General features: G+C 36.0%; 1 protein-coding gene and 1 long non-coding RNA gene across 2 annotated transcripts; both read left to right on the top strand.

Moving 5' to 3' along the window:
• The first annotated feature begins 350 nt into the window (after nt 1-350).
• On the top strand, nt 351-23,460 carry LOC132557810 (uncharacterized). Its single transcript, XM_060222339.1, has 5 exons — nt 351-537; nt 17,276-17,353; nt 21,320-21,393; nt 22,027-22,264; nt 22,898-23,460. The coding sequence occupies exons 1-5, from the start codon at nt 474-476 to the stop codon at nt 23,122-23,124; spliced, it is 681 nt and encodes a 226-aa protein (XP_060078322.1). The 5' UTR covers nt 351-473; the 3' UTR covers nt 23,125-23,460.
• Nucleotides 23,461-23,666: 206 nt separating this feature from the next.
• LOC132557811 (uncharacterized) lies at nt 23,667-25,520 on the top strand. The gene is made up of 2 exons (XR_009554531.1): nt 23,667-24,116; nt 24,417-25,520. It is a non-coding gene; the product is annotated as an uncharacterized LOC132557811 (long non-coding RNA).
• The last annotated feature ends 497 nt before the right edge of the window (nt 25,521-26,017 follow it).

The raw sequence follows: 26,017 nt of genomic DNA, 5'->3' as shown, positions 1-26,017 counted from the left end.
TTCTGTTACATCCGCCCTCACTATCCAAAGGTTTCATATTTTACCGAATTTTCTCTTTACTCCTCACAAATGGTGTCTTTGATATAAATAAAAGAAGGCATGCATTCTTTGTGAATGACATTTGTACGTGTAGGTGCGGGGGTGGCTGTACACAGTTGTAGGAAACAGGCATTTTTAAACCTCTTATGTTTAAAAATTACCGATCAGAACTAATCACGCGAAAGAAATGAAATGATTCAGGAACATCTCACGTTTTCTCGACGAAACGAAAGTACAGTCATGAGTAATATGAACGGATCTAAAAATAGCACCAGCGCTGTAATAACGCCAATCAGATCGTAGCATGACTAGCCTCCATCCATGCCTGCGTTGATTTCCAGATCGTAACACTGCTGTGGATTACAGTACAAGTTAGATGTCCACCTGCACGGAGTTGTTTCGGACACTGGTCAAAACAATGAGGTGACCGATAGATGAGCATGGGTGCAATATGGACGAAGATTTTCAGAAATAAGGAAGTTCGGGTCCTGCTTCTGGGTAAGTCTATACAGCTGTATGTAGGTGTTGTATACCAGACAGATGACACATGCTTTACGCACCAGATTTCTTACATAGGGGTACATCATTATGGCATGTTGCTGGTCTCACGCTTGTATATAGACAAGCTAGGTATTTCGATGTGATATATATATACCCAGTGATAGACCCCAAATTTATTAGATTGCCTTAGAATATTTAATGGTAATTTAATTTTATGTAAAAAAATAATCATAATAAATTTTCTTCGTTTCATTTGAAAAATTAAAATGAAAAATAATTATAATGAAAGAATGAAAAATAGATAAAAAAGGAAGAAAAAATAACCCCGATTTACTGTATTGATTCATATTTGACTTAAAACAATTTCTAATTAATTGTTAATTTGTATGAAGATGGTGATTAAATATAATTCTCTTATCAAATCCAGTTTACCTCAATAAAAGCTGTACAGTGTTATATACCTATATATCCATTAAACAGGGTCAAGGCCATCTATCCATGTTAGTTTGTGATACATTTCTGATTCTGTTACAAAATTGGGACATTATTGGAATTTCTTATAGATAGGTTGGTTCATCAGATTTGATTTTTTTTATACAATCTTATATCACCATATTTGGTAGTTATCAGCATTGTATACAGCAGAGACATAGATATGTCTCTGTATATGGTATATCAGTATGGTAAAACCTTTATTTATATGTTTCTATTTATCTATTTATTTATTCATTTATCTATTTATTTATTCATTTATCTATTGATTTTATAAACATTTATTGACTTGTTATTTTTTATTCAATTTCATTGGTTTTTGTTTATTTTGCTTTAGACCCTGGGAATCTTAATTAGTGATTTGTACATTTGAAAGTGTTGGATTTCTTTGGCGAGGGGAGGAGGGAGGAGGGGAAGAGGGAAGGAAAGGGCTGGGGTAATTAGGGAGGAGGGCAAGAGGGAAGGAAAGGGCTGAGGTAATTAGGGAGGAGGGGAATAGGGAAGGAAAGGGCTGGGGTAATTAGGGCAGAGGAGAGTACTGTTGCTAATATAATTTAACACATGATTCACATTTTCTTGTTCAGTATGCTTGTAATATTTCATTACACAAGAGAAAGTTTCAAATAACGTATAAAATGATTGAAATTTCTTAAAATTCAGAGGGAAATATATATGATTTTTAGATTTGTTTTGTTTCTGGTTTAAATCTTGTTATTACTAAATGTAGTGCAATCCACAGGAGGTGAATATGGACATACCCATGCAGGTCAGCTGATTGGAGGTTTTTTAGGAGGGTTGTATTAAAACTCGGTGAAATGACTTTAGATTGAGGTTTTTGGTGGGTTTGATATATACACAATGAAATGACTAAATTTTCACTATTGAGGGGTACGTGTCATTTAATTTCATCAAATATTGACTTATAATGTAACTCTCCAAAACCTGTTAAATACTTGAAACATACCACAGTAGGTTCATCATATTTACTATAGCTGTGGTGAATCTTCCAACCACTTCTTATGAGAAAAAAAAAAAAAAAAACAACTTTGGTTTTTTTATTTTGGCAGCACCTTGCAGGGTATAGGAAGGACATTAAAAGTTTGTTCAGCAAGTGACATTGACCCCTTTTCAAGGTCATGGGGGTCAGATTTGTTTAATTCTTCAAGCATCTTTTTTATCTTTTAAATCAAACAGGCTGATACATGTAAATCCCTAGTTGATGTTGCAGTCTATAGCAATTTGTAACTTGTAAACTTTGATGATGAACCAGCTGTTTATTGTTTTTATCTAAGATTTTGATGATTATTAGCAAATGAAATATAATAGTTATTTTCCAAAATTACATTTATCTCTGGTCTTCATGGAAAATATTTAAGATTTTATACCTATTGTCAGATTTATATAGAAGTTTTTTGTTACAGTTGTGTAAAAAGTATTCATGCTACTATAGATTATTATAAGCCTTTCGAACAACAGTTTTGTGTAAAATTAATGATCTGATTAATATCGTTACTACACAGGAGGTGCCTTATTTTATCTCACTTTATCTACTTCTGAAGTGTCTTGTTATATATTAACAGTATGAACAATGTGGTGTGAAATCCTATCAAGAATTTATAAAACAAGAAGTTCTAGTTTACAAACACATGATAGTGTTGACCAATCTTATGTTGAAGTTATTTACACATCTATCAGTTTGGTTTAAGGAGGTTTGTTATCTTACTTTTATATGTACTTCACGTACAAAAGAGTTCCAGAACAAATCTATACTACATTACTTTGTAATTAGTGATTTCGTTGATTAATCTGACACATTGGAAGGCTTAAGTACTCTACATATTGATAACAATCACATCATTCTGTCTACCTGTCTGTCTGTCTGTCTGCCTGCCTGCCTGCCTGCCTGCCTGCCTGCCTGTCCATCTTGATGGTTATCGCCTAAAATATCTTTTTTTCTGGGGTTTCAGTTTCTTTCTTTCTTTTTTCTTTCTTTCAATCTTTTTTCTCCTTCCTTTCCTTTCCCTTTCTTTCTTTCTTTCTGTCTTGCTTTCTTTCTTTCTTTTTCCCTTCATTTCCTTTCCCTATCTTTTTTTCTTTCTTTCTTCTTGATTATTTCTCACAGGTTATGGAATCAATGTAAGAGGATTTTCAATCAATTCTTGGTAGGATACATCATGCTAACCACACCCCTCCTCCCCTCCCCTCCCATTACCCACTGCCATGGTATATATTTCCTTATCTCTATTGGTCTTTCCTTCATTATTTTTTAGATTCTGTTGTACAGCTAAAAATATTTGAATGTTTGTAATAATCCCAAAATGGAGCAAAATCTAAAGATATTCTCCTTATTTTCATAAAGTCTCACTATATTTTCCCAATTTATGGAGTCACAGGCTGCTGTGAAACGAACATTGACCTCAACAGAGAAAAACAGAATAACAACGAAATGATACAAACACTTTGCCAATCTAAATCTTTCCCCTGTGTTGTGGCTGATCAAGTTAAAGTGATATGAGACTATAATTACAACAGAGTTTCTCACTTTCATGTTTCCTGTTAAAGAGAAGCTGAGTGTAAAACACATTCCCAGTACACTGTACCAAATTATGTATTGTCTACTTTGATCATGGTTTAAATTATATCGTCACGGTCATGATTTTTGATGTTTGGTAATATGCTGGGAAATTTCAGGCTGAGTGGATATAAGATACCAGATGTACATGTAGGCATTGTTATATAGAGCAAGTATACAGCCGTTGAATCACTCACTTCAAACTTATTGTTTGTTTCTCTGTAACCTACCCAAGTGTTAAAATCCTGAGCAACGTTTGATATTTTACTGATTCTTTGATAAGAGAAGTGGACCGAGTGTAACAAAATGGCATTTGTCCTTTTTTTCTTTTTAATGTCATACCATACTTTGAAAGTTCTGATATTAATATGAACTTTGACCAGCAAGTCGTTTGAAATGACCTTTCGCATCAGATGACGGATAATGAAGGTTTTTAACAGAAACCAATAGGATGATAGTTAACACATTTAGAAATCTAATTCAGATAATAAGCCCATGGCTGGTGATAATTTCCCATCCATATCACTATCTCAGACAATAAGCCTTTGGCTGGTAATAATTTCCCATCCATATCACTATCTCACACAATAAGCCTGTGACTAGTAATAATTTCCCATCCATGTCACTATCTCAGACAATAAGCCTTTGGCTGGTAATAATTTCCCATCCATATCACTATCTCAGACAATACACCCTTGGCTGGTGATAATTTCCCATCCATATCACTATCTCAGACAATAAGCCCTTGGCTGGTAATAATTTCCCATCCATACCACTATCTCAGACAATAAGCTCTTGGCTGGTGATAATTTCCCATCCATATCACTATCTCAGACAATAAGTCCTTGGCTGGTAATAATTTCCCATCCATATCACTATCTCAGACCATAAGCCCTTGGCTGGTGATATTTTCCCATCACCACTATCTCAGACAATAAGCCTGTGGCTGGTAATAATTTCCCATCCATACTACTATCTCAGACAATAAGCCCATGGCTGGTGATAATTTCCCATCCATATCACTATCTCAGACAATAAGCCCACGGCTGGTAATAATTTCCCATCCATATCACTGTCTCACACAATACGCCCTTGGCTGGTGATAATTTGCCATCCATATCACTATCTCAGACAATAAGCCCTTGGCTGGTGATATTTTCCCATCCATATCACTATCTCAGACAATAAGCCTGTGACTAGTAATAGTTTCCCATCCATGTCACTATCTCAGACAATAAGCCCTTGGCTGGTAATAATTTCCCATCCATATCACTCTCTCAGACAATAAGCCCATGGCTGGTAATAATTTCCCATCCATACTACTATCTCAGACAATAAGCCTGTTGCCGGTAATAATTTCCCATCCATATCACTATCTCAGACAATAAGCCCATGAGTGGTAATAATTTCCCATCCATACTACTATCTCAGACAATAAGCCTGTTGCCGGTAATAATTTCCCATCCATACCACTATCTCAGACAATAAGCCTGTGGCTGGTGATAATTTCCCATCCATATCACTATCTCAGACAATAAGCCCTTGGCTGGTAATAATTTCACATCCATATCACTATCTCAGACAATACATGTAACTCTACATGGTTATAAGCCTGTCCTTATATAGTGCTGTTAATTAAAATTGCCTACAAATGTTTTTCTTTATGTACATTAGCACCTTGTCCTGCGATAATTCCTCTTGTTACACTGACCTAGAAATTTTGTATCTCCCCCTTTGGACTATGGGATGATGCAATAACCTTGATAATACCTAAGGATTTAATAAGATGAGAATTGTTATAGCACTGTCATGCTGACGTATTACATATATTAAACTGTCAAGTGTATTTATCATCCTTACAATAAATAGCTGTTTCCTCCAGGATGTAGAAGATCAGATTGCTAACTCTGATGAGGAAGTAAAATGAAAATAAAAAGAATTTAAAACCAGGAAATTATTTATGCTTTTTTTTTAACTAGGTTAATGTAACATCAGCATATCTACAGGACTTTTAATCAGCAGAAAGCTTTATTTTTTAGCTCACTTGGTGTGAAAAACCATGCCCTTCATGCCATTCCCTTGTTCCTGTTATTAGCTTTTTACCTAAAAATCACTTCTCATCATGAATGACTAAACAGATTTTGACCAAATTTGGTCAGAAGCAGCCTTGGGGAATGGGGATCCAATTTTGTGTAAATGAAAGGTCTTGGGCCTCCAAGAGCCTGAGGAGTGGGGCCCATTTTTTTCCTGAAGCAATATTTGATGGAAGGGGATTAAATTTTGTATAAATGGTGAGTTTGACCCCACTTTAGGCAGAGGAGCAATCCAGTGGTGTAAAAAGAAATAAATCATAAATAGTTTGAATAAAACAATATTGACCAAATTGAACTAGGTGCTTATTGAAAACTCTATGGGGCTCTCAGTTTTTTTTTCCTTAACTAGTATAACCATGGCAACGAAATTGTTCCATTCTATGTAATATTTTTCCTGATGTAACAGAATAATGTATTACTACATAAACAGAACATTTGTCTGTTTTCACTGCGATTAGATAATGAATATGTATGAGAGAAGCAGTTGCTCAGAATCCTATCTAAGAACCCTTTTCTGTAAATGATTAGGTTTTATTTCCTGTAAATAATGTGTTGTATCCTTCTCTCACTCGATTAAGAAATGGTTTGTTTACTCTGTTTGCTAGTTCCCATCAATATACAGAATGTTATCCTCCCAGTATATATATATATCTAAAATTTTCTGCTAATGTGCTTTTTATTTGGTTATGATACTGTACAAGTTGAGAGTTTCAACCCTATGTGACAGGGGAGATAATCAGATAATACTGAAAGAGTTACTCTTTATTGTAGCCCTTTAAATCTGAATGCGACAAATACTGGGGAGGGAATAAGGGATAGCAAATGTAATGCCACAGATATCGTTGTTAGCAATCTGCTGGTTTAATTCCACAAGGAGTTCCGATCAAACTTCATCCACATGGCCCTTTTTCTTTACAGACATAAACCAAACCATGAATGGATTTGTATCATCATTTGTGAGGGCTTGTTTACTTCACAATGTTTGGTAAATAAGTGATGTCAATTTTGCAATCACTTTTTGATAGCGCTTGAGGGGTTTTGCAGTGGTAGGAATCAAACCCCCGTCACCAAGATATATAGTTTAATGGTGAATGTGTTACATTTGTGTTATCTAACCGAACAGGGTATAGGATAATTATCTATACTTAGTCCCTACTTAAAATGCCATGTCTAGTAATAAGCCCACCCGAATCTATCAACAGCAGGTCAGCAGAATCACCAATAATCCCCTTGACCTTGACCCCAAATACACCAATTAACCTTCAGTAGAATGAATTATACTTAATGAGCACCAATATCAATGGATTTTCTGGTTAAACAACAACAGGACCAAAGATATGTCCGTGTCCACGTTCTGGAGAAAACATTTACAGATATTACGGTACTCTTGATTCGAGGTAAAGAACCTTGCGTGTCATTGTTAACTACACTGTTTCGCTGTACTGTAGTGGGAAAAAAAAAGATTTTATACAAATAGCATTTAATCCTGATATGGTAACAACAGCGTATATTTTTAGGCTCATAATTATTGAACCACAGACTTTGTTCTTTGTAGGAACTGCAAGATATTGATTAAGGTGAACTGATCATCTCATGTAGATTGTTCTAGCTATCACTCCATGGTATGTAGTCGTATTATTCCTGTTTTAGTGAGTACATGGACATCTCACTCCATGGTATGTAGTCGTATTATTCCTGTTTTAGTGAGTACATGGACGTCTCACTCCATGGTATGTAGTCGTATTTCCATATTTTAGTGAGTACATGGACATCACACTCCATGGTATGTAGTCGTATTTCCATATTTTATGAGTACATGGACGTCCCACTCCATGGTATGTAGTCATATTATATCTATTTTGGCGGGTATATGGATGTCAAATTCCATGTTATGTAGTCGTATTTCCATATTTTAGTGAGTACATGGACATCACACTCCATGGTATGTAGTCGTATTTCCATATTTTAGTGAGTACATGGACGTCACACTCCATGGTATGTAGTCGTATTTCCATATTTTAGTGAGTACATGGACGTCACACTCCATGGTATGTAGTCGTATTTCCATATTTTAGTGAGTACATGGACGTCCCACTCCATGATATGTAGTCGTATTATTCCTAATTTGGCGGGTATATGGATGTCAAATTCCATGGTTTTCCACATTTTACTTCAGGTATGTAGTTGCAATATTCCTGTTTTGGTGAGTACATGGACGTCTCACTCCATGGTATGTAGTCATATTTTTCCTACTTCAGTGAGTACATGGACGTCTCACTCCATGGTATGTAGTCATATTTTTCCTACTTCAGTGAGTACAAGGACGTCTCACTCCATGGTATGTAGTCATATTTTTCCTACTTCAGTGAGTACATGGACGTCTCACTCCATGGTATGTATTCGTATTATTCCTGTTGCAGTGAGTACATGGACGTCTCACTTCATGGTATGTAGATGTAGTTTTGGTTCATTGCAAGAACAAATTCATATCACTTCATTGAAAACGTACAACAATTCTTTGTTAGTTGAATGCAAAATTCCTAAAACCTAAGACTGGAGTTCCAAAGTGGAACACAAAATCAGAAATGACTCTTCTAAACATCACTAAAATGGAAGATATAAATTGTCACATCAAGATTCGTACCTGGGATCCTGTGTGTTTTAGCCAGATCATCTAGTAAGCACTAAAGTGCAGGGATGACTGTATTATCAGCTTTGAATGGGGCATTAATCATCAACTACAAAACGTAATTCAACTAATTGCACTTAGGCAAATTGAAATGTAATTTGGGAAACATTTCATGTGTTGAAGCATGAAATCCTTGAATCCGTAAAAATCAATAACGTGCAAACTTAGAAAACTCTTCCGCCATTTTATTCCTGACAATCAAATATTTTTATTGATGGAAACTAATAAAGCTCTTAAGGCTGGAATTGTGTGATTTTGAAACTAAAAGGTCATAAAAGTAAGTTCACTTGTAGGAATAAATGTAATTATTTCTAATAGAAATTATTCACTATGTTATGACCGTGGGCTATCAGACTTACATCCAGGATATTGATACAGCTGGGTAGATTGTAGTGACCCTAGTCTATCACAGACTTACATCCAGGATATTGATACAGCTGGGTAGACTGTAGTGACTCGGTCTATCACAGACTTACATCCAGGATATTGATACAGCTGGGTAGATTGTAGTGACTCGGTCTATCACAGACTTACATCCAGGATATTGATACAGCTGGGTAGATTGTAGTGACACTAGTCGATCACAGACTTACATCCAGGATATTGATACAGCTGGGTAGATTGTAGTGACCCTAGTCCATCACAGACTTACATCCAGGATATTGATACAGCTGTGTAGACTGTAGTGACACTAGTCGATCACAGACCTACATCCAGGATATTGATACAACTGGGTAGATTGTAGTGACACTAGTCCATCACAGACTTACATCCAGGATATTGATACAGCTGGGTAGACTGTAGTGACACTAGTCGATCACAAACTTACATCCAGGATATTGATACAGCTGGGTAGATTGTAGTGACACTAGTCGATCACAGACTTACATCCAGGATATTGATACAGCTGGGTAGACTGTAGTGACACTAGTCGATCACAGACCTACATCCAGGATATTGATACAACTGGGTAGATTGTAGTGACACTAGTCGATCACAGACCTACATCCAGGATATTGATACAACTGGGTAGATTGTAGTGACACTAGTCGATCACAGACTTACATCCAGGATATTGATACAGCCGGATAGATTGTAGTGACCTGGTCTATTACAGACTTACATCCAGGATATTGATACAGCTGGGTAGACTGTAGTGACCCGGTCTATTACAGACTTACATCCAGGATATTGATACAGCTGGGTAGACTGTAGTGACCCGGTCTATCACAGACTTACATCCAGGATATTGATACAGCTGGGTAGACTGTAGTGACCCGGTCTATCACAGACTTACATCCAGGATATTGATTAAGCAGGGTAGATTGTAGTGACCCAGGTCCATCACAGACTCATATCCAGGATATTGATACAGCTGGGTAGATTGTAGTGACTCGGTCTATCACAGACTTACATCCAGGATATTGATACAGCTGGGTAGATTGTAGTGACCCGGTCTATCACAGACTTACATCCAGGATATTGATACAGCTGGGTAGATTGTAGTGACCCAGTCTATTACAGACTTACATCCAGGATATTGATTAAGCAGGGTAGATTGTAGTGACCCAGATCCATCGCAGACTTACATCCAGGATATTGACACAGCTGGGTAGATTGTAGTGACTCGGTTTAACACAGACTTACATCCAGGATATTGATACAGCTGGGTAGACTGTAGTGACCCTGGTCCATCACAGGCTTACATCCAGGATATTGATTAAGCTGGGTAGATTGTAGTGACTCAGTCTATCACAGACTTACATCCAGGATATTGATACAGCTGGGTAGACTGTAGTGACCCTGGTCCATCACAGACTTACATCCAGGATATTGATACAGCTGGGTAGACTGTAGTGACCCTGGTCCATCACAGGCTTACATCCAGGATATTGATTAAGCTGGGTATAATGTAACACCTTTTGTCATGCTATATCCTTAATAAAATAAATACCTCATTTTTTTCATAGTTTAGTTGTAAATGACCAAAATTTGAGGTTTTTTTTATAGTGTAAGACCTAAACTTCCTATTGTTTAAAGGTCAAGGGTCAATGTCTTGGTAGTTCCTTTTTAAATTACAATAAAATTAACAGTATTAGAAATGAGGCCTGAGGAAAACAAAGACAAATGAACAGTGTTCTGTGATTTAATGATATGGACGTAATGGTGGGTGCTGGAAGATTCCTCCAGGGGGTCTTTGTAAGCATTTCTTATTTATAGACAATCCTGAATTACTTTCTGTGAACCTGTGAACCATTAGTTTGAATATACAGTTATGAGATTGAATTCAAATTTTCTCCTGCCTTTCCTCTCTCTTTCTGTCTCTCTCTATATATATATACATAAATATGCAGTCAGAAAGAATTTTATTTGATGTTAAAAATTAGCAACATGTTCTACCATTGTATATTGTGTTTCCTGCAGTTAGAACAGAAAATCTGCCATTTTTTTTTCCTAAGGGATGTTGCCTAGCAACCAGCCAACGTTAATGAAACACATATCACCACTGGGAAACTACGGGACATAGATGTGTAATATATTGTTTATAAAATACACTTCCTCATGCAATGAATTTCACAGGGTTTTTTTTTACCCAAAATATCTTGTGATTTATAAACTATGTTGAGTGTGTTATCAGATTTTCTTTAAATGCGGTGAAGTGTGTTATCATTTATTTCATGTATGTAACATGCTTAGACCTTTCAGGATAAAAAAATAAGAATTTGTTTAACTTTTTGATTATCTACTTGAGGGAGAGTTAAATGTGGATTACTCAACACTCACAGCACATTGTACAATATCTGTCATTTGTCATTCATCTCATTAGCATTTTATTCAAAAGTCTACTTCTCTAGAAGAGATGGACAGGATTTGATGAGACCTGACATGAACAATTACTAATATTGTCTATTATTGAGACTCTCCTGCATAAAATGCAAGGAAAAATGTGAATAAAAGAATTGCTAGTGCTAGTAGGATGGGAGACAAGTACTATTTATACATCATTAAACGTTTATTTCATTTAGAGGTCAAGGTAAAGCTATACAGAGCATTAGTAAGTTTGAGTAACATATGAAGTTAGCAAGATTTAAAGTTAAGTAAAATATCAAGTTACCCAGCTTTAAAGTTAAGTAATGTTTCAAGTTAATGAGATTTAAAGTTAGAGATACTGTAAGTTAGGGGGATTTAAGGTTAAGTTAGAGATACTGTACGTTAGGGAGATTTAAAAGGTTAAGTTAAATACCATAAGTTAGGGAGATTTAAGGTTAAGTTAGAGATACTGTACGTTAGGGAGATTTTAAGGTTAAGTTAAATACCATAAGTTAGGAAGATTTAAGGTTAAGTTAGAGATAAGTTAGGGAGATTTTAAGGTTAAATTATAGATAAGTTAGGGAGATTTAAGGTTAAGTTAGAGATATGTTAGGGAGATTTAAGGTTAAGTTAGAGATATGTTAGGGAGATTTAAGGTTAAGTTAGAGATATGTTAGGGAGATTTAAGGTTAAGTTAGAGATATGTTAGGGAGATTGAAGGTTAAGTTAGAGATATGTTAGGGAGATTGAAGGTTGAGTTAGAGATAAGTTAGGGAGATTGAAGGAGATATGTTAGGGAGATTTAAGGTTAAGTTATAGATATGTTAGGGAGATTGAAGGTTAAGTTAGAGATATGTTAGGGAGATTGAAGGTTGAGTTAAAGATATGTTAGGGAGATTGAAGGTTGAGTTAAAGATATGTTAGGGAGATTGAAGGTTAAGTTAGAGATATGTTAGGGAGATTTAAGGTTAAGTTAGAGATATGTTAGGGAGATTTAAGGTTAAGTTAGTGATATGATAGGGAGATTGAAGGTTAAGTTAGAGATAAGTTAGGGAGATTGAAGGTTAAGTTAGAGATAAGTTAGGGATATTTAAGGTTAAGTTAGAGATAAGTTAGGGAGATTTAAGGTTAAGTTAGAGATATGTTAGGGAGATTTAAGGTTAAGTTAGAGATATGTTAGGGAGATTTAAGGTTAAGTTAAATACCATTAGTTAGGGAGATTGAAGGTTAAGTTAGAATTATGTTCGTGAGATTGAAGGTTAAGTTAGAGATAAGTTAGGGAGATTTAAGGTAAAGTTGGAGATAAGATACTGTGATCCAGTCTGATTTTCACAATTGATAAATAAATCAGATCTGGTACAGACCTGAATATAATTCAGGGGCTCTTGTGATTGTTAACTTAATGGAGTTTCAACATATATGATACACACAAAATGTCTGTATATTGTGTTTGCTTCAATAATTTGAGTTATTACTCAAGGTGATATATTCCACAGTGCTCTGGCATTACCAAACTGTAAATGTTTTGTTCATCTTAGTAAACAGCTAATGCACACGATATGATCTGTTATGCGTATTAGCGAAACGTCGGACAAGGAAAACAGCTTGTCAGAAAACTGTACAAGTTGGTAAAGACATCAGCCATTGTAGATCCGAGGTATTCAAGTCCCAGTTATTTAGTTATAGCAAGTGCAGTGTTCATTTTGATAAATACATGTACGTTGTGAAACAAAACTCTTAATATACTTATCATCAGTGAAGATTGTTTAAATTAAGTTATTAAGAAAGGAATTCAGAGACAGTGAGGATGAAAGTGTATTTATTATGATACAAAGCAGTTTAAGCTTTGCCACTAACTCAGTTGGGACAAAAAGAGACTCATTAGCTTACAAGCTAATTAACAGCCGAGTGTTTTTCATACTTTTGTATACTGTTAAGCTTGTCTTTTTCCAAGGATTCTGCTTTAGGATGAATTAATAAGCCTACGAAAAATAGATATAAAAATAAATAAATCTCTTCAACTTTTGATTAAAAGAAGAAAATTTGAGGTATGAAAAAAATGGTAATGTCATATCATCCAGTTTTGAAATAAGAATTCATGTTTTTTTCAGTAGTGGTAATCTGCATTAAAAATATATTCATATTTACAAGATCTGAAATTATTCCTTTGATGTCAAATCAATGAAAGGAAGCTCTATTCCTCACTATATAGCCATTGTGAAGTGAAATCTCAAACGTCTCAACAAGCTTTCTGATATTGCCAGTCTCCTGAATATTTTAGTTTAGGTCTTCAAAGAAGTCATGAAAATATGGCAAAAATATTCCGATATGTGGAATTTTGACAAATGGTCTGGTTTTCTCTCAAAATTTGTTTGCAACACTGAATAAATAAATAACCCATCTTCCCTCCTAAATAACATAAACCTGTCTAAATGTTTACAGAGATAAGTCCATGATTGTCAGATAGGTGTGTAAAGTGTATATTTAATGAATCATCTTTAGTTGGTATGATAAAGAAAGCTATGTACATTTTTATATGTTAATTCTGTAGGGTGTTTAGATTGTGAGATTCACAACAGATTGGCAGCCAGATCCAGCATCGGTGTCTCTCTCAGCTGTCTGTGGTGGAAATCTACGCCTGTAATTAACACCCATGTTTATTACCAGACACATGCTAATGTTTGGGAGAGACATTCATCATAATATAACTATCATAACCTCCTGGTGAAGGTGTCTTGATAAGCTGTTATAAAAGAATCTCAACGTCTTTCTTCTCTTCAAATACTTATTAGCACTGGTGAACCATCTAGTCACTTGTTACTGACTCAGCTAGAGGTATGTCACAGTGGTGAACCATCTAGTCACTTGTAACTGACTCAGCTAGAGGTATGTCACAGTGGTGAACCATCTAGTCACTTGTAACTGACTCAGCTAGAGGTATGTCACAGTGGTGAACCATCTAGTCACTTGTCACTGACTCAGCTAGAGGTATGTCACAGTGGTGAACCATCTAGTCACTTGTCACTGACTCAGCTAGAGGTATGTCACAGTGGTGAACCATCTAGCCACTTTTTAATGACTCAGCTAGAGGTATGTCACAGTGGTGAACCATCTAGTCACTTGTTACTGGCTAAGCTAGAGGTATGTCACAGTGGTGAACTATCTAGTCGCTTGTTACTGACTCAGCTAGAGGTATGTCACAGTGGTGAACCATCAAGTCACTTGTTACTGACACAGCTAGAGATATGTCACTGTGGTGAACCATCTAGTCACTTGTTACTGACTCAGCTAAAGGTATGTCACAGTGGTGAACCATCTAGTCACTTGTTACTGACTCAGCTAGAGGTATGTCACAGTGGTGAACCATCTAGTCACTTGTAACTGACTCAGCTAGAGGTATGTCACAGTGGTGAACCATCTAGTCACTTGTAACTGACTCAGCTAGATTTATGTCACAGTGGTGAACCATCTAGTCACTTGTTACTGACACAGCTAGAGGTATGTCACTGTGGTGAACCATCTAGTTACTTGTTACTGACTCAGCTAAAGGTATGTCACAGTGGTGAACCATCTAGTCACTTGTTACTGACTCAGCTAGAGGTATGTCACAGTGGTGAACCATCTAGTCACTTGTAACTGACTCAGCTAGAGGTATGTCACAGTGGTGAACCATATAGTCACTTGTCACTGACTCAGCTAGATGTATGTCACAGTGGTGAACCATCTAGTCACTTGTTACTGACTCAGCTAGAGGTTTGTCACAGTGGTGAACCATCTAGTCACTTTTAATGACTCAGCTAGAGGTATGTCACAGTGGTGAACCATCTTGTCTCTTGTATCTCCTTAATTTCTATCAATATACAATAATACCTCTGCAAATTTCTGCTTCTTCATTTGAAAAAAAAACAATGTTAGATTCACTTTTAAGGTTTCAACTCCTATAAACAATTTCATTTTCTCATGATTTGAAAACGAAGTAAAAATTTACAATTGAAATATTTCAATTTATCCATAACTTGGCTGCTTTCCAATCAAAGAGTTGTCAGTGTAAAAATATAATTGCATTTTAATTTTTTTATCAAAGAACAGTGATTGCAGATTCTCAGATCCTTCACTGTTGTTTCAATTAGCTACATTTGGTTACCAAATTTTTCAGAGAGGAGAGAAATGTGCAGCTATTTACTGCCATAGTCACAATTTACAGTTGTTACTCAAATTAAGTGTCGGGGCCCAATAGGGTTAACATGTGTCAAGAGCCCAATGGGATTGTACCAGGGGCCCAATGGGGTTTATATATGTCATGGGCCCATTGGGGTTATCACGTGCAAGGGCCAAATATGTTAACAAGTGTGAGGGACCCAAGGAGATTAAAATGTGTCAGGGGCCCAATGGGTTTAACATATATCAGGAACTCAGTTGGGTTAACCTTTGTAAGGGGTCCAATGGGGTTTAACATATGTAATGGGCCCAATTAAGTTAACATCTGTTTGGGGAACATTGTTAACATGTTTCAGAGGCCATATTGGGTGAACATGTATGTGTCGGAAGCCCATTGGGGTTGGCATAAATATAGAAGAAACATTATGAACATATCATCATTTAAAGTTACTAAGAATTATTGTACAAGAGGACATAAATAAAATGAAATATTTGAATAAATATTCAGATGTTTGGGTGTATTGAGAGTTCTTTTAGGTCACCTGAGTCAAAGGCTCATGGTACCTATTGCCATCATGATTTGTCTGTCGTCGTCCGTCGTGTGTCGTTAACTTTTCACATATTAGACTTCTTCTCAAGAACCACTGAATGGATTTTGACCAAATTTGGCACAAAGCATCCCCATGGGAAGCCGCTTCAAGTTTGCAAAGAAAAAGGGCCTGGCTCTAATAGGGGCCCCAGGAGGGGGAATAAGGGGGTAAAATTAGGTAAATCTTTAAAATCTTCTTCTCATGAACCAACAATCAGATTAAGTTCATATTTGATATTTAGGATCCTTATGGCAAGGTCTACAAAGTTTGCGAATGAAAAAAATTCGGGTTAAAAACGGCCCCACTAGGGGGCGCTCAAAAGGGTCAAAAATTCAACTGAGACCGATTTCAACAAAATTTGGTAGAAAGCATCCCTTAGTGAAGGACATATGAAATTATGTTGAAAAAAGTGATTATGTCCCCTTTGGGGCCCATAAGTGGTGTAAAAGGGGCCATATGTAAAAACCTTCTTTAAACGACTTCTTCTCAAGAACCAGTGGATGGATTTTGACCAAACTTGGCAGAAAGCATCCCCATGGGAAGCCGCTTCAAGTTTGCGAAGAAAAAGGGCATGGCCCAAATAGGGGCCCCAGGAGGGGGAAAAAGGGGAAACTTGATGATATGAATGTTCTACACAAGGTCCTGGCAAGTGTTTTAACTTTTTGGGGCGATTCAAAATCCATGATGGCCACCCTGGCCTCTGTTTGGACTTCCTCTCAAGAACCACTGGGTGGATCATGTTCAAACTTGGTACAGATGTTTTACACACGGTCCTGCACAAGTGTTGTTACATTTTTAAAATCCCCAGATTATTGACATATATTCCTCAGGTGACAGTTAAGGCCCCTTGTGCCTCTTATTGTGATAATGAGATAAATCTTGATACAATAATTGATAAATGTAATCACTTGTCTTGTTTGGTATAAGTAGAGAAACCTGAATTTTAGACCACCATCTTCAGATAAACATGAAAGATATTTCATAAAATTTAAATATTAAAAGTTAAATGTTAAATCATGCTAGGTCAAGGTCAAAACTTCAAGTTCAAGTGAGATCCAGGCTATATCTTAAAGTTGAATTTTAAGTCAAGGTCTAGGTCAAGACTTCAAGTTCAACTGTGATCCAGGCTACATCTTAAAGTTGAATTTTATGTCAAGGTCAAGGTCAAAACTCCAGGAAATTTAAGATATGTTTTTCAATGACCATTAATTTGTGTTGCAGCTATGGATGAATCAAGGTCACATTAGGAGGACAGAGTTAAACAAAATCATTTTCTTTTCAGAATTTTGTTTTTTTTTGGTGTTTAAAGTATTTTGTGTTATAATTTCAGGTTTGGATTCCGTGGGGAAGACAACACTGCTGTACCGACTCAAACTTGGGGAATTTAACCTTGTCATACCTACTATAGGTAAGAAATATAGATAACATTATAAATAATACCAGAGGTTTGTACTGTAAAATCCTATATTTTTGTGGGGCTAAATTTTCGTGGTTTTTCAGAAACGCCCTATTTTGTGGACACATGATTCTGTTGATTAATAAAGCTCTATATATCATCTGATACTAATTTTAACATTCAGTGGACCATGAATTCTTGGATTAATAAAAATAAATCCCCCATGAAGATTAAATTCTTGATAGTATCATGTTCACAAACATCTGCCTAGATTTTTAATCATCTTCATGTAAAACTGAATTCTGACACTCAATGATGAGTTTGCCCTATAATGCATAAGAACATTATCACGGTTTTAACATCAGGCAGTTGTCCATCTCTTATTTTGGCTTTATCGGCAAAAGGGCAAAAGTTCATCTGCCTCAAAAGTTTCACTGCATTATCATAAGAGAAGTCACTAAGTTTGTTTAGTTGTTGAACTCATTGCCCTGTGAACAGCCAGGATCAGTGAGAAAGCCAGAATGTCCTTGCTGTAGCCCTGGCTATCTCCCTGAACAACAGAAGGGAGGCCCTGGTAAGGTAGTCAGAATGTCCTTTCAGTAACCGTTGGCTCCCTCACTGAACAACAGAAGGGAGGCCCTGGTAAGGTAGTCAGAATGTTCTTGCTGTAGCACTGGCTCCGTCACTGAACAAGAGAAGGGGGACCCTGGTGAGGTAGTCAGAATGTCCTTGCTGTAGCCCTGACTACCTCACTGAAAAACAGAAGGGAGGCAAATGTAAGACTCCAGACAGAATCCTTGAAGATATAGGTAGACACAAACATTCTCAGGATTGTGTTAAGTTGAGTCATTACCTGTTTTAAAAATTTTGTCCTTGTATCAAAAGTGCAATTTGATCAAAATCTTACTTTTCTTGTATCATAGTCCCCGTACTTGAGGAAAACATCTGCTCTGTAATCAGATTGTTGAAAGTGTTATCACCAACATTTATGTCTGTGAGATACATTATGATACAGTTTGTACACTAGTAATAGTCTCTGGAGGTATATTTCCATTGACAGAAAAACAAAGATGGCTAGCTTTACTGATTTAAAGGTTTTTGTACCTGTATATTTGCTGTAGAATGATAAATTCTCGTGGGTCACTTTTCCACATTTCCTTGACGTTTGTTTTTGTGGATAATTATTGCTCAATAAGTTTTACTAATACTAGTTATAACAGTTTGTGGACACATAAGTTCAGTGAAAATAAACCCTGCGAAAATTAATGGTTTCACAGTAATTAAAATTGGGACAATATTTCATGTCAAATGTCTCGGGGAACTTGAGTGAAATACTTGATAAATTCAAATTATTGTGAACTTGTATGAATTCCATCTTAGCTCCTCATCTAAATCACTCTGAAATAATGTAAATTGGAACAACGTCAGGTTTGCAGGTTAACAGAAACATTTCTCCATTCCACAGTACTATCACATACATACTATATCTGGCAGGGTATCTTATCTCAGAAAATAACACCTAAGGTCAATACTGATTTCAAACATCCTGTATTTTAAGTTAATATTGTAGAAGCTATTTAAAACACTTTGTTGAACAAAATGCTTGAGCGAAAAATTTTGTGTATTTCTAAAGATATATTTAATGGTGAATGCGATATGTTTTCGACAACACGCGAAATAAGAAAACAGGAAATTGTTTGAGGGACAAATCAGTTAAAGCATTTGCAGGTAATCTATTTATTAGCTCACCTGGTCTGAAGACCCCGTAAGCTTATTAGCCATGGTATGGTGAGTGTTGTCTGTCCAGCTTCTGTTGTCTGACATCCATAAACATTTTACTAAGAATTATACTTCTTATGAGTGACTGAACAGATTTTGACCAAATTTGGTCAGAAGCATCTTTTGGGAATGGCAAACCAAGTTTGTATAAAGACAGTTCTTGGCTCAAGAGGGCCTAAGGGGCCCAAAAGTGGAAACTATCAAGTTCATTAATGTCCTTACTTTTCTATAAGTATTGTTGGATTTTGTCCAAATTTGGTCTGAAGCATGCTTGGAGGGAAAGAAATCAATCTGATATAAATGGTGGGTCTTAGCCCCCTGGATGGGAGGGGCAAAGCCCAATATTTCTCCTTCTTTAGGAATGCCTGGATTTTGCTCCAAATGGGGATGAAGCATGTTCAGATGAAGGGTAATCAATGTGTATAAATGTTGGGTCTCATACTTGTTGAGAGGGAGGAAAGAGGGCCCAATAGGGTAAATAGAGGTAGAGGGAAGAGGGCCCAATAGGGTAAATAGAGCCAATCCTTTAAAACCCTTCTTCTGCTGGAATGTCTGGACTCTGTCCCAATTTGATTTAATTATTATGAGCATTCTTTGGTGAAGGGGAATCAGTTTTGTATAATGATGGGTCTCAGCCCTCTTGGGAGAGAGGGGTGGGGTCCAAAAGGGGAAATATAGATTTTTTATTTTAAATCCTTCTGTTGTAGAAATGACAATGATTTGTCAAAAATTGCTAAGGACAGGTCCCCAAGGGGAAAAAGTCTTTAAAATCCATTTCCTATAGGTTGGATTAAGCTAAATCAGGTGTACAATACAGGCCCTTTGGGCATTTTATATTATTTGACTGATCTTACATATAGTTGAAATTTACACTGAGGGATGTATCTTACCGTGCAATATATCTTCATTCATAGTTCAACTATAGTTTAAGACGTGTGTATTATGGTACAATGAGTTGTCTGAAAGGCATGTTGACACTTACAGAGAGATACCATAACAATTTGTATATCTGCTGGGAAACTGGGACCTGTTCAGTAGTCGGGGTCATTTTGACATGGGGTCGGTCTCCTTGGGATTGCTGGTGGCTATTTCACTGAACAGTTTACAGAAGAGCATTCACGATTTACGTACATATATGCCCTCCATAGATACTGGGCAATGTGTCTTAACCTTGAATGCAACCACAACAGCACAGAACAGTTCCGTTTCTCAGCATCCTGAAAAAACACAATCCACTCTGATAAGGGAACAGATCTTCAGTCAAGCTATACAAAATCTAACATTAAACTGAATGAACCATCATGGCACCCTTCAAACGAAGTAATGGTAAATTGTGTAAGGGAGACAATCCAAACAAAACATTGTAATATTGTGAAATGCAGCATATATCCTTAAAGGGACCTACTGGTTAGATTTCATTATTTTTTACCCTGCCTCTGATTTTTGACGAGCGTTGTTATACTTAAAATAAAATTTTATTAAATTTCACAAAATTAAAAAGCTCTCTGAGAGAAATTCATAAAGATTATCAGCTTTAAACTAACGCTAGTTGATACTCACTATTGTGTCTACCATTCATCGCTCTTTAGATCACGATAGTCTAGTTCATCACGTGACCTTTTGAACCCTCACTATAACCCGCCATTTTGATATCACTTCTTACTGTGTATAATTATGTAATTAGCCAAAACTTAACGTGTAAGCCATGTTTTACTTCTTACTTTGTAAAATGACCTCTTGTTTCTTGTTTCTCTTGCGACAGAGCAAAATAAATTAATTTAAATTTATCTTAATCTAAATTGCATGCACAAAGACATTTACACTCTCTGAACGATAATGATATGAATTAGTGTTGGAGTGCTCCTATTTTATCTCAATTTTTTTTTGAGTTGATAATAAAATGGTTCTGCAAACTTTGAAATATCATAATTAACAGAAAGTACACAATTTGTAACAGATATTTAACTGTTATAATGCTTTTTATCAGTTAAGAAATGAAAATCTAACCATTTAGTCTCTTTACTGTAGTAATAGTTTCAGTTGTTATCAAAAGGATTCCAAGGGAGACAACTCGAATTAGAATCACAAGTAAATAAGTGAAACATGTGTCAATGCAATGTTTGGAGTATGTTTTAGCTAGTGAAATACAATTTATGATAGGTAACAATAGTTTTGATTGAATTGTTTTGTCTATTCCAGGATTCAATGTTGAAAGCATTCAATACAAAGATATAAACTTCACTGCCTGGGATATAGGCAGTCGAGACAAAATGGTGAGTTATTCCCCTTTGTTTCCTCTTGTTTCTCATTCCCATTTGATGCAGAATCACTGCAGTAGTTGTGATGATGGTACTGTTTGGTACGAACATGGCAACAGACTCAAACACTTTGAATGTTAACACCTGTCGTTTTGTATCAGATCATCAGTTTAGAGTGATCTTGTATGGACCTGTCTGGGACAAGATTCTTTGCTATGTGATACACACAGAAATAACAGATGTATCGTGTATCTATTTAAAGAGAAATGTTCCTCTTGACAAGACAAGTAAAGTAGCTGTATGTTCTACTGCTACATTATTTCCTCCTAATCAAAGTTTACAAGAAAAATGATGAGCCCCTCACTAGGGCTCAAACTAATGACCTCTCACTGTCTAGCTGGAGTACCACTTGACTAAGGAAATTCTCCCTAGCCAAGAAAACTAAGGGAGCCTGTACTTTCTAATTCTGTTTTACTACCATTTTCAAAAGGTTTGCAAAGATTTTTATTTTTATGGTGTTCTATGTTGTATTAAATCATGAACAATATTTAGGAAATTAGGTTTAAAAATCATGGTTTCGGTAAAACTCCTAAAATTTGAGCCATCAAAAATAACATCATTTACAATAGTTGAAAATCAACTTTACAGAGGCCACTGTTCCGCCATTACTACAAGGGAACGGAGGCCGTCGTCATAGTGATTGACAGTCATGACAAGGAACGACTGGATGAACTGAACCATGACGTCATCAAACCAGCACTTCAGGCAGAGGAACTTTCCAGTGCATGTTTTCTCTTCCTGGCCAACAAGTGCGACATTGAGCCACACATGACGTCCGAGGAAATTCAAGATCGTCTCGGACTACGACAGCTCAAACATGCCTGGAGTAGGTCGATTGAAAACTTATCCTTTGTTCTAAAATATTAAAAATATTTGTCAAATCTTTACAGACTGTTTAACAGCCCATTTATTTCATTTAAAAAATTTTAAAAACAGTTTATTAAGAAAATCCAAAATTATGGCAGGGTTTACTTGGTGATGGTGAGATGTAGTCAACTATTGTGAAAGACAAAACAATTTTTGGCAGGATCATATCTTTGTTCTTTTTAGAGGAGGGAATAAAATTAGTAAGCTATTGATTTTTTGGTAAACCTGTGAAAATTTGAACTAGTTGAGCATTATTTTACAGATAGTATATTACCTAGGGTGCATATTCCAAATCCAGAAATAACTGGCCCTCAAATTTCCAGAGATTACAAAGTATTTTACCTGGGTTACATACTCCAAATCCAGAAATGAGTACTAGTGGAGATATTTGAATGTTATAATGACCTAATGTTACATCGGTGAGTAAGTAGGGACTTTGTCATGCCCCATGATAATAGCTGTAAACCTGGAAACTAGTAAGCTAGATCTTCAGGTCCCAAGTTCAAGACATTGAAAAATGACCTCCATCATGATTTGTAGTGACCATAACATGAAGACCAGAAATGTTTCTATTGTAACATACTATTTTCAGATCTTTTCCACGTAAGTGCCTTAAGAGGGGACGGATTGACTGAGGCTTTAGACTGGTTGGCATTTCAACTTGGATCCGAAGAAATCCGGAGAAGTGTCACTCCAGATAGTGAGGACAAAGTGGACAGAACCTTGAATGATCTCCCATATTGTAGTCGGGCTTACACCGCTATTAAATGTTTCTTTTTTAGGCCGAGTCGACAAGACAAAGTGGAGGATGGACGATGAAGTGTCTACAATGATTTCCCTTGCTTCATTCGTAAATCCGTTTTATATGCCATAAAAGTGACCATGTGACATCAAAGAGGATTGTGATTGGTGGATGAATTTGGAAGTGAATTTTGATGTAACTTCTAAAGTTATATAAATATGATTGATAAACATGATGTTTTCATTGTCAGCAATGGTGATGCTCGTTTTACAGATAAAAATAGTATATTTTACACCAACTATTATTGAGGGGAGATAACTCTGTTTTATGTAAATGTTGGCGAGAGAATATTTCTGATTTTCATCGGTTGTTTACATTGATATGTATTTCATTAATATAGATCATTTCATTTTGTTTTGTTATATTTATTTTGTAAGATATTCTTTGTGTTTAATATAGATGACCATGTAGTCAGCAAACAGAGATTGTCACTAAGTATGGACGATAAAAATAAGTAGATGTTCACATAATACAGATGTTCACCCAATAGAAAAACAGGAGTCCACACAGTAGAAAGTCAGGTGTCCACACAATAGAAAGTCAGGTGTCCACACACACAATAGAAAAACAGGCGTACACACAATAGAAAAACAGGTGTTCACCCAACAGATTAAAAAGGTCTACACTCAACAGAAAAATATGTTCATTACACCTGCACTGTAGTAGTGGTCAGTTTCATTACCAAATGCTGGTGGTGGTCACTATACACAAGGGACCACCTAACACATGAGGTTGTAAAGTACAGAATACATCAAAACACATGGTCACTGTAAACAGGTTACAGTTAAACATAGATGGCAGCTATACACATGTTACAGCTAAACACATGTATAGCTGTACACAGGCAGTCACTATGCACAGGTGGTCACTATACACAGGTGGTCACTACACAAGTTACAGGTAAACACAGGTGGTCACTATACACATGTTACAGCTAAACACGTGTAACTGTAAACAGGCAGTCACTATACACAGGTGGTCACTATACACAAGTTACAGGTAAACACAGGTGGTCACTATACACAGGTTGTCACTCTACACAAGTTACAGGTAAACACAGGTGGTCACTGTACACAGGTAGCCACTACACATGTTACAGGTAAACACAGGTGATCACTATACACAGGTGGTCACTCTACACAAGTTACAGGTAAACACAGGTAGTCACTACACAAGTTACAGGTAAACACAGGTGATCACTATACACAGGTGATCACTCTACACAAGTTACAGTTAAACACAGGTGGTCACTATACACAGGTAGTCACTACACAAGTTACAGGTAAACACTGGTGGTCACTATACACAGGTGGTCACTATACACAAGTTACAGGTAAACACACAGATTATTCTGATTACCACTAAAATATACAGTCACTACATTCATTTAATAATTCAATAAAAAATCAGGTCACTTCATTTAAAAAAAGTGGTCAATATACTGAACATTGCATAATCTTGGAATAAATAAGGTGTTGTCTCCCTTTATATGTTGGACTAGAATTCAAAGAGCAAAGTCATTCTTGAAAGTGTCTCATCCTTATACAAATGGTTCAGAGATGGGTGTGTGAATGTGCTGGGTCAGTCCAGGAAGATCACAAAAAAGGTTGAAAATATGAGAAATCTGAAAGTTAAAGATTGAATTAGTGAAAAAGTGTTTGTTGAACAAATTCAAGTATTGATATGCTTCAGAGTATATAAGTTATTTATTGAAATAAAATCATACATTAGTTTGACGACTTAGTGAAGTAAGATTCTACTAAACCCTTTGATATCGAGTGAAAATTATCACACTATAATCTTCTACTAAAAACCTTTTGATGTCATGCGTTAGTGTAGTTAAGATTCTACTAAAATCTTGTGGTATAAACAAGACTAAAACACGACATATTTGTATACTTTATCGTTGTTTTTAAGGGCTGTAACCATACATGTGTATATCGTTGTCACGTGTAAACTGATACTAATAGATGTTTTAAAAACATTTAAGACTCTAGCCAAGTGTGTTTTTATTAGTTAAAGATTGTTTGTTCCAATGCTGTTTGTTTTTTGGTGAAATGTGTGTTTTATATATAGTAACTGTGATATTATGTAAACTACACAGAAATAATTATTAAATACTCTTTTATCCATCAACAGACTTAATTTTACTAATATCGTTTCAGAACTACGGTCTTATCGATCTATTTGATCTGTGTTGTAGTTTCTACTGTTCTTCGTTTCTGAGGATTATGTCCCTTGTTTTGAGTATATTTTGCCTGTAATGTGTTAGTTTAAGCTGGCGCTATAGATCAGTGAGCAGCTATTTTTGTTTTTATGTTTTTTTTCTTTTTCCTTTATTTGTGTGTATGGCTGAAGTGTTACTGAAGATATTGTTATAAATAATGGAAAATAAAAAGGTTTGTTAAAATCACTTCGTTTTATGTGATCTTTGTTGCTATCACAAATAAATGAAAAGACTATTGATGATAAGAAATTAATGTTGATCAATAATCTCAGATTTACAGCAGACCAATCGGATAAGAGTTATGAGATTTGTAGACCAATCATATCAAAGTTGTGAGATTTGTAGACCAATCAGATCAGAGCTGTGAATTTTACCAGCAGACAAATCAGATAAAAAATGTGAGTTTTACCAGTCGACAAATCAGATCAATATGTCTGAAAGTGAAATTAAACGAATTTGCAAGATCTTTGTGACCTGCTTTTGAAAATAATCTTCAATAAATTCAGCCTCGTATGAAAACAACAACAAATCAGTCGACGGAGGGACACAGTTATCTCCCCTAGGTATGCCAAAAGTCTGATGGAGGATCTTACCGCCGGACTCGACGAAGATGTGGTCAACCAGAAACTTTATGATTTTGTCCTTCGTCTGTTTCTTGATTCGGACGTATCTTTATTTATTAT

Source organism: Ylistrum balloti, unplaced genomic scaffold (assembly GCF_031769215.1).
Source record: "Ylistrum balloti isolate Yb309-2 unplaced genomic scaffold, AGI_CSIRO_Ybal_v1 Utg370728, whole genome shotgun sequence".
Classification (NCBI taxonomy): domain Eukaryota; kingdom Metazoa; phylum Mollusca; class Bivalvia; order Pectinida; family Pectinidae; genus Ylistrum; species Ylistrum balloti.
The sequence above is the reverse complement of the archived record's forward strand: the minus strand, read 5'-3'. Positions and strand labels throughout refer to the sequence as shown.

Coding starts and splice junctions, on each gene's coding strand:
- LOC132557810 (XM_060222339.1), top strand. CDS start 474: ATGAGCATGGGTGCAATATGGACGAAGATTTTCAGAAATAAGGAAGTT. Junction 17,354..21,319: donor CCTTGTCATACCTACTATAG/GTAAGAAATATA, acceptor TGTCTATTCCAG/GATTCAATGTTGAAAGCATT. Junction 22,265..22,897: donor ACAGCTCAAACATGCCTGGA/GTAGGTCGATTG, acceptor TACTATTTTCAG/ATCTTTTCCACGTAAGTGCC.